Here is an 11,659-nt window from a genome sequence, read left to right on the forward strand (position 1 = left end):
GGGCCCAAATGTCAGAGCAGGACAGGCTCACCCATTACAGACAATCAGCAATGTGTCCAGAGGTAATCTGCTGATCAAGGCCACACTGGACCTCCCTTTTGTGTGTGTGTGTGTGTGTGTTTTATTTTATTATTATTCTCACTCTGCCTAATTTTAATATCCAATGATTTTTTTAATCTTCTATAAAACCAAACAAGTACTCCCCCCTCCCCTCATAGGAAGTACCACAGGTTATTTCAGATGGGAGGCACCCAGGTAGGTCCCATGATCTACTGCTGCTCACAGATGTCCCCCTTTTAACCCCATTGACACCCTCCACCCTACTCCCGCCCCCTCCCCAGGCCTTCACCACACTATTGTCTGTGTCCATAGGCTATGCACAGGTGTATATATTAGTATGTTCTTTGGTTAACCACTTCCTGCGTGCCCCTCCCGCCTTTTGTGTTTTTAAATCACAAACCATCTTCTCACAGGTCACAGGTCTCAGCTCACCTGGGGAGGTCTGCTTGATGACTCGCACTATCTGCTCCTTCCTTGGGTCCAGGTAGCCCATCTTGCTGATGTAGTCCAGGGCAGCTTCAATGCTCCTGCTGCCCGTCTGCTTTAGTGCCCGGCCCGCCATCTCCTGCAGGAAGCTCATGGTCATCTCAAAGCCACCAGTGACTTCCATTCCCTCCCAGCTCCTGACTGTTGTGACATTCATCTCCCTTTGACAGTGGGGGTGCCACAGACAAATCTCAGAATGGTGACAGTTGGTTACATGTCCTTAGGTGCCTAATGACAAGAGTCTAACCTGTACTAAACCATAGACTGTTTAGACATACAGGAATTTTGATGGTGGACCTTAAAGAATCTTAAATTCTGTTTCTCAGAAAACTTTGAGATTGGGGATAAGCCTAAACCTAAAACAGTGAAGAATGGTGGAAGTCAGAGAAGCTTGCTGTGACCTAGCTTACCCCCAGGCTGACTATGGGAGAGGGGCATTTGCAATGCTGTGGTTGGAATCAGGTGATCTCCTCTGAGAGAATGGGAGGGCTGCCAAAAAAATCATTTATTAAAAACTTCCTGAATGCCCACTGTTTACAATGCCCGTGCTGTCTACAGCAGTCATGGACTTGTGCTTAGGGCTCTGGTCCAGTGTGAGAAGGAAAGGAGCCCACGGACCCATGGGCAGCAGAGAACAGAATTGCTGTGGGATAACTACAAGACAGACACTAGTAGCCACCACGGGGAAATACAGGTAGAAGGGTCAGAGGAATCAGATTCTTCCCATCAAGGGAGTGGGTACCAGAGACTGCTCATGGAAGAGATGGCTCTTCAAGGACAATTTGGGCAGACGGGGAGCCTAGCAGAAAAAAGGTATTTTTGGCAGATGGTACAGTGAGGAAGGGGGCCTGATGGGAAGATGGGCTTTGAGGAGGCAGCAAAGAGGGACCATTGTCTGGGCAGCTGACCCCAGAATTTTTCCCCTATTTGGGGGCAGTTGCAGAAGCTTTCTAAGAGGAACATAGGTCAATGAGAAGATCAATCTGGGGCAGAGAAGCTCTGTCAGATGGGGGAGATCAAGCAGGCAGCTGGAGCAGACAGGAAACAAAAGGGAACAGGGCAGTGAGGGCTGTGGCCCAGGGACCCTGGAGTTCACTCTGCAGAGCTGTGGACCAAGAGAAAAGATGGGGAGAGGGGAGGATGACCACAGAACCGGGCCTACTGGAGGCAGGAGTGGAGCAGGCAGAAGCAGAATAAAGGGATGTGCTGTTTTGAAGGTCGAGGGGTGGGCAAACAGGGAGAAGGAAACTGAAAATTTGGAAGAGGGGGGTGATGATAGGAGATGAGAGGGTGTCTGAGGGCACAAGGGTGGGAGAGCATTCCTGGAAGTAAGACCGGGAGAAGGGAGAGGTGAGGCTGTGGAGGGACCCCAGCACAATGAGATAGAGGCTCAGGCTGTTTTGCTGCAGGAAGAGAGTGGCTGTGTTTACAAAAGTCCACTAGGCAGACAGAGCCACTGTCCCAGACATCCCTCCTTCCTATTTGAAGAGGCCAACTCAGCCCGCCCAGGCCCGTGTTCCTGCTGCCCCAGGACAGGCATTACATGCCTGTAACCTTTGTCAGACTGTCTCCTCCTTAAGCACTGGGAGAAATTGGCCTGAAACTCCCTGTCATTCATGGCTGTATTCACCCACCTACCACTGTGACTTGAACAACTTAAGTATTTAATATCCACTTGATTATATTATATTAAAATCAAATTTGCTCTTTCTGGCAACATTCCAACTGAGCAGGACAAAACACATAGGCCATACTTGGCTATAACTTGTTCCTCTGTTCTTAGTAGTGCAAGTGTGCAACACTGCAAGATGATGGGGGTGGGGTGGGCAGAGAGGGGTCAGGGAAGGGCCAGGAAAAACATCCTAAGATCAAAGGCCTGGAGAGGCGATGTCAGGGAGGAGGAATGTGAAGTGACAGCTTACAAGACATACTGGGAGATGGCACAAGGACAGAGCTGTATTTTATAAGTGCTCTTGGATCAACAGAAAGGGCACATGTTTGAAATCTGGAAGAGCTGCTGTGAGGGAGCAGAGTTCAGAAAGTGGACACTTCAGTGCCTCTTCACCTGAAGGTGGGAGATGAGACTCAGGTTCCCTACCTCACAGCTCTGTTATGCAATGAGGTCCTATCTGCAAAGGAGTCTCCACAGCTTGGAGAAGGATGTGATGTGAGACTGCCACTTATCAGTGTCACTCTGGAGCTTTTTGTGCTCGTTTAAAAGTGTGCCATTAGGCACGGCCAGCGTGGCTCAGAGCATCCACCTATGAACCAGGAGGTCATGGTTTATTCCCAGTCAGGACACATGCTTGGATTGCAGCCTTGATCCCCGGTGGGGGGTGTGCAGGAGGCACCCGATCAATGATTTTCTCTTTTCATTGATGTTTCTATCTCTCTCCTTTTCCCTTCCTTTCTGAAATCAATAACAACAACAACATTTTTTTTAAAGTGTGCCATTAGGAAAGGACCTTGACCATAGTCCTTCAAGCAGCAGGAACTGTTCAACATGCTTTGTCCGCAACTTGGCCAACAGCTCCTGTCTCATTCAAGGTGACCTGCCAGGCTTGTTCATTGCTCCAGAACCTGCCACATGTTAAGGGATTGACGAAGTTAAATGTGCACATATTCCAATCCCTCCCTATTTACTGGGCACTCCAACTACAAGACTTGTATGTTTATTGTGCTACAAACCGAGGAACTTAACCAAGAAACATCAATACTAAGAGACCACAAAGAATGACTTATATTCACAGGAACGTTTCAAGTCATAACACCTCACCCCTTGAATGAGCCAGCTCATTTATCAGTTAACACTGTAACCAGAGTTGCCCAAATCTGTCTGTCACACTGCCCCTTACTGAACTAATGTAAATTCTATAAGAACTGTCTGAAGATGTTACTATATCATGCACACAGCTGTGCTGTCAAAGCCAAAGGAAATGCAAAACCACACCCAAATTCACCAGGAATTCCCAGGCTGCCGTGACTGTTCACGACCCCAGCAAGATGTTACTGAGGCCTGATACCATCAAACAACAGAGCCTGCTTCCTGTGGGTGGCTGAATGACACCCAGGCTCTGTGACTCCAGTCCTCAGATACCAAACCGGCAGGTTGGAGTGTCTCTGAGAGACGTGACTTCAGACCCTTTTGGAGGAGAGGCGCAGAGTGAGGGGGTGCAGCTAGCACCTCAGGTATTCCCAGGTGCCAGCATGCCAGCATCCAGGTGCCCAGAAGGCCTCTCCAAGGTCAGCTGCCCCTCCTGGCACATGTCTGGGAGTATGGTGGGGGCACCATTACACATATCTTTTCTAGGGCACCCAAGAATGTCCCAATTCTGCACTTCAGGGAGACTCCCTCACAGTGACCTTGACCAGTGACCAGCTCTCCAGCTGTCACAGGCCCCAAAAGACCTGGCCGACCAACCTGCAACCTGCAGAGCAGGTTGAAGAGGACAGGTGGTCAGCTATGCTGTTCTTTGGCTCCTGAAGCACCCAGATGCAGCATGGCCTCTCCCACATGCTCTGCCTCGGCCTCATGGAAAGGCTGTGGTCTGACTAGGTGTGAGCTCACCTGCCTTCACTCTCCTGACCTGTCACCCTCAGTGGAGCTGAGGCACACTCCATCCATCATGCTCCTACAATTTATGACTCATAACTCATAGAAAGACAGAAGTAAGGTTCAAATATTCCATATAGCTCAACTGTTTTCCGGCATTAACACAGGACTGACAGCAATTTAAATTGTTTTTCAGTGAAAAATTATGATATACAAAGAAAAGAATTTCCTCTGGAGATCCTCTCCCACCCCTTTCTGGTAGGAAAGCATTTCCCAAATGTTAGCAAAGTTATATCCCTGCACTGTAATTCAATTATAAATTTTGGCTAGAAAATTATAAATGAACAACTCTGGCCTTGTTGGGTCTATGTAGGCCTCCTGTGTGTCTGCCTGCCTGCCTCACAATTTTTCTCACACACACCAGCAATTCACGTTCAACTTCAAGGGGAGGAAATGTCTCCAGCTCTGGCTCACCGAAGAGGCTGAGACTTGGCAGCCATTTGAGCGCTGCTGCTAACCTGGGGCAATAGTTTCAGCAGCTTCTGAGGGCTTCAGACACTGTGCCCTAAAATAAACAGGCACATCCTCAGCTTGCCAAGGAAAAAGAAGACAGCACAGCCAACTCTTTAATTGGGTGATATTCCTCTTCTTCACCTTAAAAAGAAATCTCATCCAAGCCCAGCAATGGTGGCTTAGTAGTTGAGAGTCAGCCTATGAACCAGGAGTTCACGGGTTTGATTCCCAGACAGGGCACATGCCCGGGCTGCAGGCTCAATTGCCCAGTAGGGGGCGTGCAAGAGACAGCCAAACAATGGTTCTCCATTATGAAATCAATTAAAAAACAACAACAACAAAAGAAATCTCATTCAAAACTAATTTCTTGAGGACAGAGATGAAGCCTAAAGAACTAGAAAGTACGGGATTTCTGAAGGGGCTTACATACAAGTTACAATTCCGAGAGGAAAGGTGTCTGGGCGATGAATAAAGCAAAGCCCAGATGCTCTCACAAGGTCTGCTGCTGCATTTCATTCCCTGGAGGGAATGCTTCCAGTTCTTTTAGAAACAGTGGAACACTGCCTCAACTGTCAAGCCCTAATCAGAAACATGGGCCTTGAGTGGAATGTGTGGGAACCACTGGCCAACTGGGTGGGCCCAGCTCCCACCACTCTGCATTTTATGTATTTCCCAAAGGGAATGCAACTTCTTAAGGCTTCTTTGTTTTGTAGGTGCTCAAAAAATAGTGGAAAAATATTGTGAAAGAAAAAAGTTACCTCTGAATTGTAAATGTGCGTACATGAAAAGAAGATTAATCACTACTTCACTGATGTTCAACTACAGTGACTTCCACCTCTGGTGGTGATCCGTGAAGGACTGCTGGATGAAGCCACAGCACCCACACCTGAAAGTATTACACAGCAAGTGGCCTGGGGTAGGGTAACCACTTAGCACTTGTGTGGGGAAATATTTTTTAAGCGTAACTTATACATAGGTTATTAAGAAGAAATTTGGTCTCAAACATGAAAGATTTTCAACCATGCCAATGATCAAAGAAACACTAATAAAACAGCATTTTACAACTATTGTTAGCACCAAAATAAAATAATTTAAAGATGAATGGGCTAGCATGGCTGGCATGGCTCAGTGGTTGAGCATCGACCTATGAGCCAGAAGGCCACAGTTCGATTCCCGGTCGGGGCATATGACCGGGTTGTAGGCTCAATCCCTAGTAGGTGGTGTGCTGGAGGCAGGTATTAATAAACAAAAAGATAATGGGCTAATGAAACTTCATAGTCATATATTTTTGGTGCCAATATAAACCTAAAACTCCTTTGCGGTGAATACGTTAATAAGTATCTAAAGTTATTAAATCTGTACCCTGATTTAATAATTTTACTTCTTGCCCTAGCTGGTTTGGCTCAGTGGATATAGTGTGGGCCCTTGGACTGAAGGGTCCCAGATTCTATTCCAGTCAAGGGCATGTGCCTCTTGGTTGCAGGCTGGATCCTCCTATGGAAGGCAACCAATTGGTGTGTCTCTCTCCCATCGATGTTTCTCTGTCTCTCCCTCTCCACTCTCTCTGAAAATCAATGGAGAAATATCCTCGAGTGAGGATTAACATAAACAAACAATTTCACTTCTTGAAATTTATTTTCAGGCTAATTTAAGATAATTATATTTGAAAGATAATTTGTATCAAGATGTCTTCAGAATTAGGCATAATAAATCAGCACCTCAAATAGAAGGGGTGAGCAGGAGTTGGGAAGAGCTTCAATATCCAATGACAGAATAATCATGATAATTATAATAAATGTATTCCCTAGATTACACTCAGTGCATCCATAAAATTACTTTTATGGCCACAGTCGTTTTACTTGATAAACATTTCCTGAGCATCTACTAGTGCTCTCGACACATGAACAAAATGTGCAACTTTCAAAAATGTGAACACAAAAAAAGTTTATGTATAAAATTCTATGTCTCTTAGCATCGTAACTATGTACAAGTTAATGATATCAACAAGGTTTGATTAAAACAGCCTATATAATAAAGAGGTAATATGCAAATTGACCGTCACTCCAACACACAAGATGGCCGCTCCCATGTGGTCAAAGATGGCCAGCAGAGGAGGGCAGTTGGGGGCGACCAGGACTGCAGGGCAGGGCAGTTGGGGGTGACAAGGCTGGCAGGGGAGGGCAGTTAGGGGCAATTGGGTTAGCAGGGGAGCAGTTAGGCATTGATCAGGCTGGTAGGGGAGTGGTTAGGGTGTGATCATGCTGGCAGCCAGAAGCAATTAGGGGCAGGCAGGTAGGCGAGCAGTTGGGAGCCAGCAGTCCTGGATTGTGAGAGGGATCCCAGATTGGAGGGGGTGCAGGCTGGGCTGAGGGACACACACCTCCGTGCACGAACTTTGTGCACTGGGCCTCTAGTGAGAAATAAAAAACTGACTTAATTTTATGTTGTAATATGCAACTATTTCTTTTTGTTAAAAGTAATAAGATAATTAGAACACTGACGCATGTCAAATTCCCAAATTAATAAAACTGGTTATACTATCTTGTTACATAATTGTTGGCAGACAATAAAAATTCTCCCTGTCACAGATGAGTCAATGCAGGGCATGATTTCACAAGGTAATTCTAAAGTTTCTGTGTACTCTAAAATTCCATGATTTCGAGGATTGCCAAAATTTTAGAGATTTTACTTTTGCCACTATCAAGATAGGTGAACAGAGGCATGACAGACAGATCTGTACTAAAACTTAATACATGAAATTCCTATTAGTTTACACACACACACACACACACAGTTTCAGGGGTTCTGGATCCTGTATTTCTATTCCTGTGTCCCTAACTGTGTCCAAGAATGAATGATGACTCCATCTCCATCTGCATGGGCTACAGCTCCCACGGGGATGCAGCATCTGTCTCTCCTTCCCTGAATCGTGGATGGCCTGAAACTTGCTCCAATAGAACGTGAGCAGAAGTGATACTGTGCCTGTCCTGAGCCCAGCCTTCAAGAGGCCTAGCTGCTTCCATTGTCACTCCGGGATCCCTAAGTGGCTGGAAAGAGGGGCCCGGCAAGCCTTGGAATTTCAGCCCCACTGCACTTCTGAGGATTTGACATCACAAGTAGGTAGAGGTCCATGTTTTCCCAACACAAAAGAAAACCTAATACTACATTTAGAGAGACACACGCTTTCAAAGAATGAGCTAAAGGACTCTGGGTAGAAGGTGGGTTTAGGGGCGGGCAGAATTCAGAAGGTAGCTCATCAGTTTCTGGTAAATAGGAAAAAAACAGTATATAGAGAAACTTGGAAAGTACACAAATGACCTTGACAGAGTGTGGTCTAAACTGGACAGATGCTAAGAAGCCCAAAGCCAGCCTTCTTTGCTCCAAGCTGTGCAGGGCTCAGGCTGGTCTGGACTGTACTGATTCCAGACTTAAGTGTGGCTTTCTCACCCTTTCAAAGAAGGTTGTGAGTCAGGAAAAGTGTCCAGAAAGAGGGGCTTGCCAAGCTCGGGGCCATCTGCAAACTCAGTTCTGAACTTCCAATGCTGTCTCTGTCAGGGATGGAGATAAGATACTAAAGATAAACCAGAAGGCCCCCTGCCCTTATCTCTGGTGCCTGGAGGAGTGTTGCTTAGTGGTCAGGAGTGAATGAAGAAGGGAATGGATTTGTAACTTTAATTCACACTCCTGCTGGGAACTGTACATTCAGAGGAAAAAGGTCTTCATAAAGGAAAGAATTTAGTTTCTTCTTCAGCCTGTGATGCTTGAGGAAGAAAAGTCATAGCAAGAAAGGGGACAGGCCAATGGTCTGTAATCAAGGCAGGGAAATGTCATTGGTGAGCAGATCATCAGGTATACACGTGAACATCGAAGGCAGCAGTGTCCAACCCTGGTTCCTGATGTCTGCTGTGTATATCTTCAAAAAGGGCAAGCGAGTGTGGGTCAGCTCTGTGAAGATTGTCTGCACCTCAAACATGAGCAGCAAAGAGACTGAATTTTGGAGGGACCACCTGTGCCATGACTGATGGCCCAAAGGCAAACCAGAGTCATCAATGTTAAAACATTGAATGGGACTCTGGAACAACCTTGCTCCTGAGACTGCGTCAACTGATTGTAGGAAGACAGACTGCCCTCTCTTGCAGATAATGCTGCCTATAAGCTCTGCCATGAAGACCCCTCACCTGAAATCACACCTGGGCTCACCTTACCCTGACAAGCTCTGTCCCAGACCCCAAGCTTTCTCCTTTGCTTTAATGACATGGGGAGATGTTTATAATATACTATTATAAAAACATACAAGAGTGGGTCACAAAAACAAGTACCGCATAGTATTCAGCTTATATGTGTGCACTAGCCACACCAAATTACTATCCGATTACTCTGCTTAATGTGTCATCATAGCTCTTATGTGTTATCACAGTGAAAAGGGAGTTCAGTGCCTTTTAGAAACGGAGCCTGATTGATTTGTCTTAGTGGTTAGAGCAGCCGTGGGCAAACTATGGCCCGTTTGAAATGAATAAAACTATTGAAAAAAAAGACTGTACCCTTTTATGTAATGATGTTTACTTTGAATTTATATTAGTTCACACAAACACTCCATCCATGCTTTCGTTCCGGCCCTCTGGTCCAGTTTAAGAACCCATTGTGGCCCTAGAGTCAAAAGGTTTGCCACCCCTGGGTTAGAGCGTCGGCCCACAGACCAGATTTGATCCATGAGGGAGGCAACCAATTGATGTGTCTCTCTCACATCAATGTATGTTTCTCTCTCTCTCCCCACCCCCCTTCAACTCTCTCTCTCTAAAAAAAACAAAAACAAATCAATGAAAAAAAAATATCCTCGGGTGAGGGTTAACAAAAAAAAGAGCAAAGATCAGTGTTTGTGAATTACAAAATCCATGGGATGAGCCCAGGCTTCTACGGATGATATCTAAAGCAGACAGAAAAGACAAAGGCAGGCTTGTCTGAAAGGCTCACTAATAAGGCTGAAGTGATAAAAGTCCAGACCTTTGTTTCAAGGCCCACCCAGAGTTCTGATTTACTTGATTTGCTCATGTTGGAATGTCCTTTTTCTTGTCCTCCCATTAAACTTGTAGGTCATTAAATTGAAATAAGTGGAATTAAAGTGCTAAATAATTTAGAAAAAGAGGGTAAAAGAAAATGATTCTACAAACAAGAACAGGACAATGTGAGGTTTGCGTGCGGGATCCAGCAGCCTTCCTTCTTATTTGTTCCCTCACAGATGAGAGACCACAGAGGACAATTAGCTATGCTCTCAGGCTGAGTGATCTGATGGAAACAGATTCCAATACTGAGACACACCAGCTAGAGAAAACAATAAAACAATCAGATTGAACAAACCTGAAAGCCCCCCCTCATGCACATTGTTCTGGCTTAATAGAATACTGGAATTTTGATAAGCATGACCTTCCCTAAGGAATTGGGGTGAAGGGAGTATGTCCGAATGGAAAGGATGTGCTTGATGTACACTTGAAAATCATACCCGGGAAGGTCTTGCAATAAACTCATTCAGATGGTGGAGGTGCTGAAAAGGTATGTGGAAATGGCAGTCCAAATATGGAAGGCTGTCAGCCAGCGAATTCAGAGTTTTGCTGATTTTATTCAACTGAAAAAAATCTGTTTTTGCAGTCAGCGCTGCTGCTATCAGCCTTAAAGTCCAATTTGAGCAACACAAATAAACATCACAGGGCCAAGGAAAGAAGGACCATAGTACTTTAAAAAAATATATTTGTTGAATGGTTTAATTTTACAGATTCAACTAAATAAAACTCCTTTCTCAGAAATTCTGACACATAACATTCTTTTTTTTCCTGCTAGGCAATCTAAATTATTACAAGAAGTCTATTTTATGATAATTACGATAGTTTTGAAAAAAGATATTGAAAATGCATTTGTTGGATGGTTATAAACTCCTTGAGGGTCTGTCAGGTCTCTTATGTTCATTATTGTATGTCTGAGCCTAATACCGTGCCTGATACACAGCAGGCACCTTTGTGTGCTGAATCAATGACAGGTAAAACTGTATAACTCTCTTGGTCCAATAATATTTGGATGATGACTGAGAGCTTACAGTTAACCCTTGAACACGTGGCAGTTAGATGTTCTGACTCCCCATGCAGTCAAAATCCACATACAACTCTGACTCCCCCAAAATGTAAACTAATAGATTATGGTTGACCAGAAGCCTTACTGAAACACTGATTAACAACATATGTTGTAAGTTATATGTATAATAGACTGTATTCTTACAATAAGGTAAGCTAGAGAAAAGAAAGTGTTACTAAGAAAATTGTAAGGAAGAGAAAATATACTCTCAGTATTTATTGAAGAAAACTCATGTATAAATGAACCATGCAGTTTACATCTTGTTGTTCCAAGGGTCAGCTCTCCTGCACTTTGGCAAAAATGGTTTATTAACACATTCTTTACTCTCCTTCCAGCATCAAATCCCTCACTCTGAGGAGTTTGGATACCAGCTGCTGGCAGTAAGTCCAGGCTGGCTGAAGAGATAAAGGCATAGGCAGCTCGAAGACTGACTGAAGCCGGCAGAAGCTGCTTCTCATGCTGGGTGGGGTTTGTTGTTCCTGCCAGGATCCTGTCCTAGAAGAGGCCACATGTTTCAGAGTCAGTGAGGACAGGAGTCTGGCAGGGGTCGGATATTTCACCCGCTTATTCACAATTTCTGAGATATGCTGAAAGTTAACACCCATACATCCTTATGACAATCTAACATAACTAGCAGTCCGTATAGTAATGCATCTATTTACTCACCTAAAACCCAGACAAAACTTACTCCCAAACATCTGTAATAAGAAGACAAGTGCCCTGACTGGTTTGGCTCAGTGGATAGAGTGTCAGCCTGCGGACTGAAGGGTCCCAGGTTCAATTCCGGCCAAGGGCATGTACCTCGGTTGTGGGCACATCCCCAATAGGGGTTCTGCAGGAGGCAGCTGATTGATGTTTCTCTCTCATCGAAGTTTCTGACTCTCTATCCCTCTCCCTTCCTCTCTGTAAAAAATCAATAAAATATAT

The 11,659-nt window shown here is 45.0% G+C and overlaps 1 protein-coding gene across 4 annotated transcripts in view; it reads right to left on the reverse strand.

The window, feature by feature from the left end:
• Positions 1–11,659, reverse strand: part of LATS2 (large tumor suppressor kinase 2) — a 73,217-nt gene that overhangs the window by 18,132 nt on the left and 43,426 nt on the right. For all 4 annotated transcript variants that reach the window (XM_015569152.1, XM_006771800.2, XM_006771802.2 and 1 more), the window contains one exon: positions 493–625. In XM_015569152.1, the coding sequence (XP_015424638.1) occupies positions 493–625 (133 nt within the window). The remainder of the gene's footprint in view (positions 1–492; positions 626–11,659) is intronic.

This window comes from Myotis davidii, unplaced genomic scaffold (genome assembly GCF_000327345.1).
Source record: "Myotis davidii unplaced genomic scaffold, ASM32734v1 scaffold805, whole genome shotgun sequence".
NCBI classification, from domain to species: Eukaryota; Metazoa; Chordata; class Mammalia; order Chiroptera; family Vespertilionidae; genus Myotis; species Myotis davidii.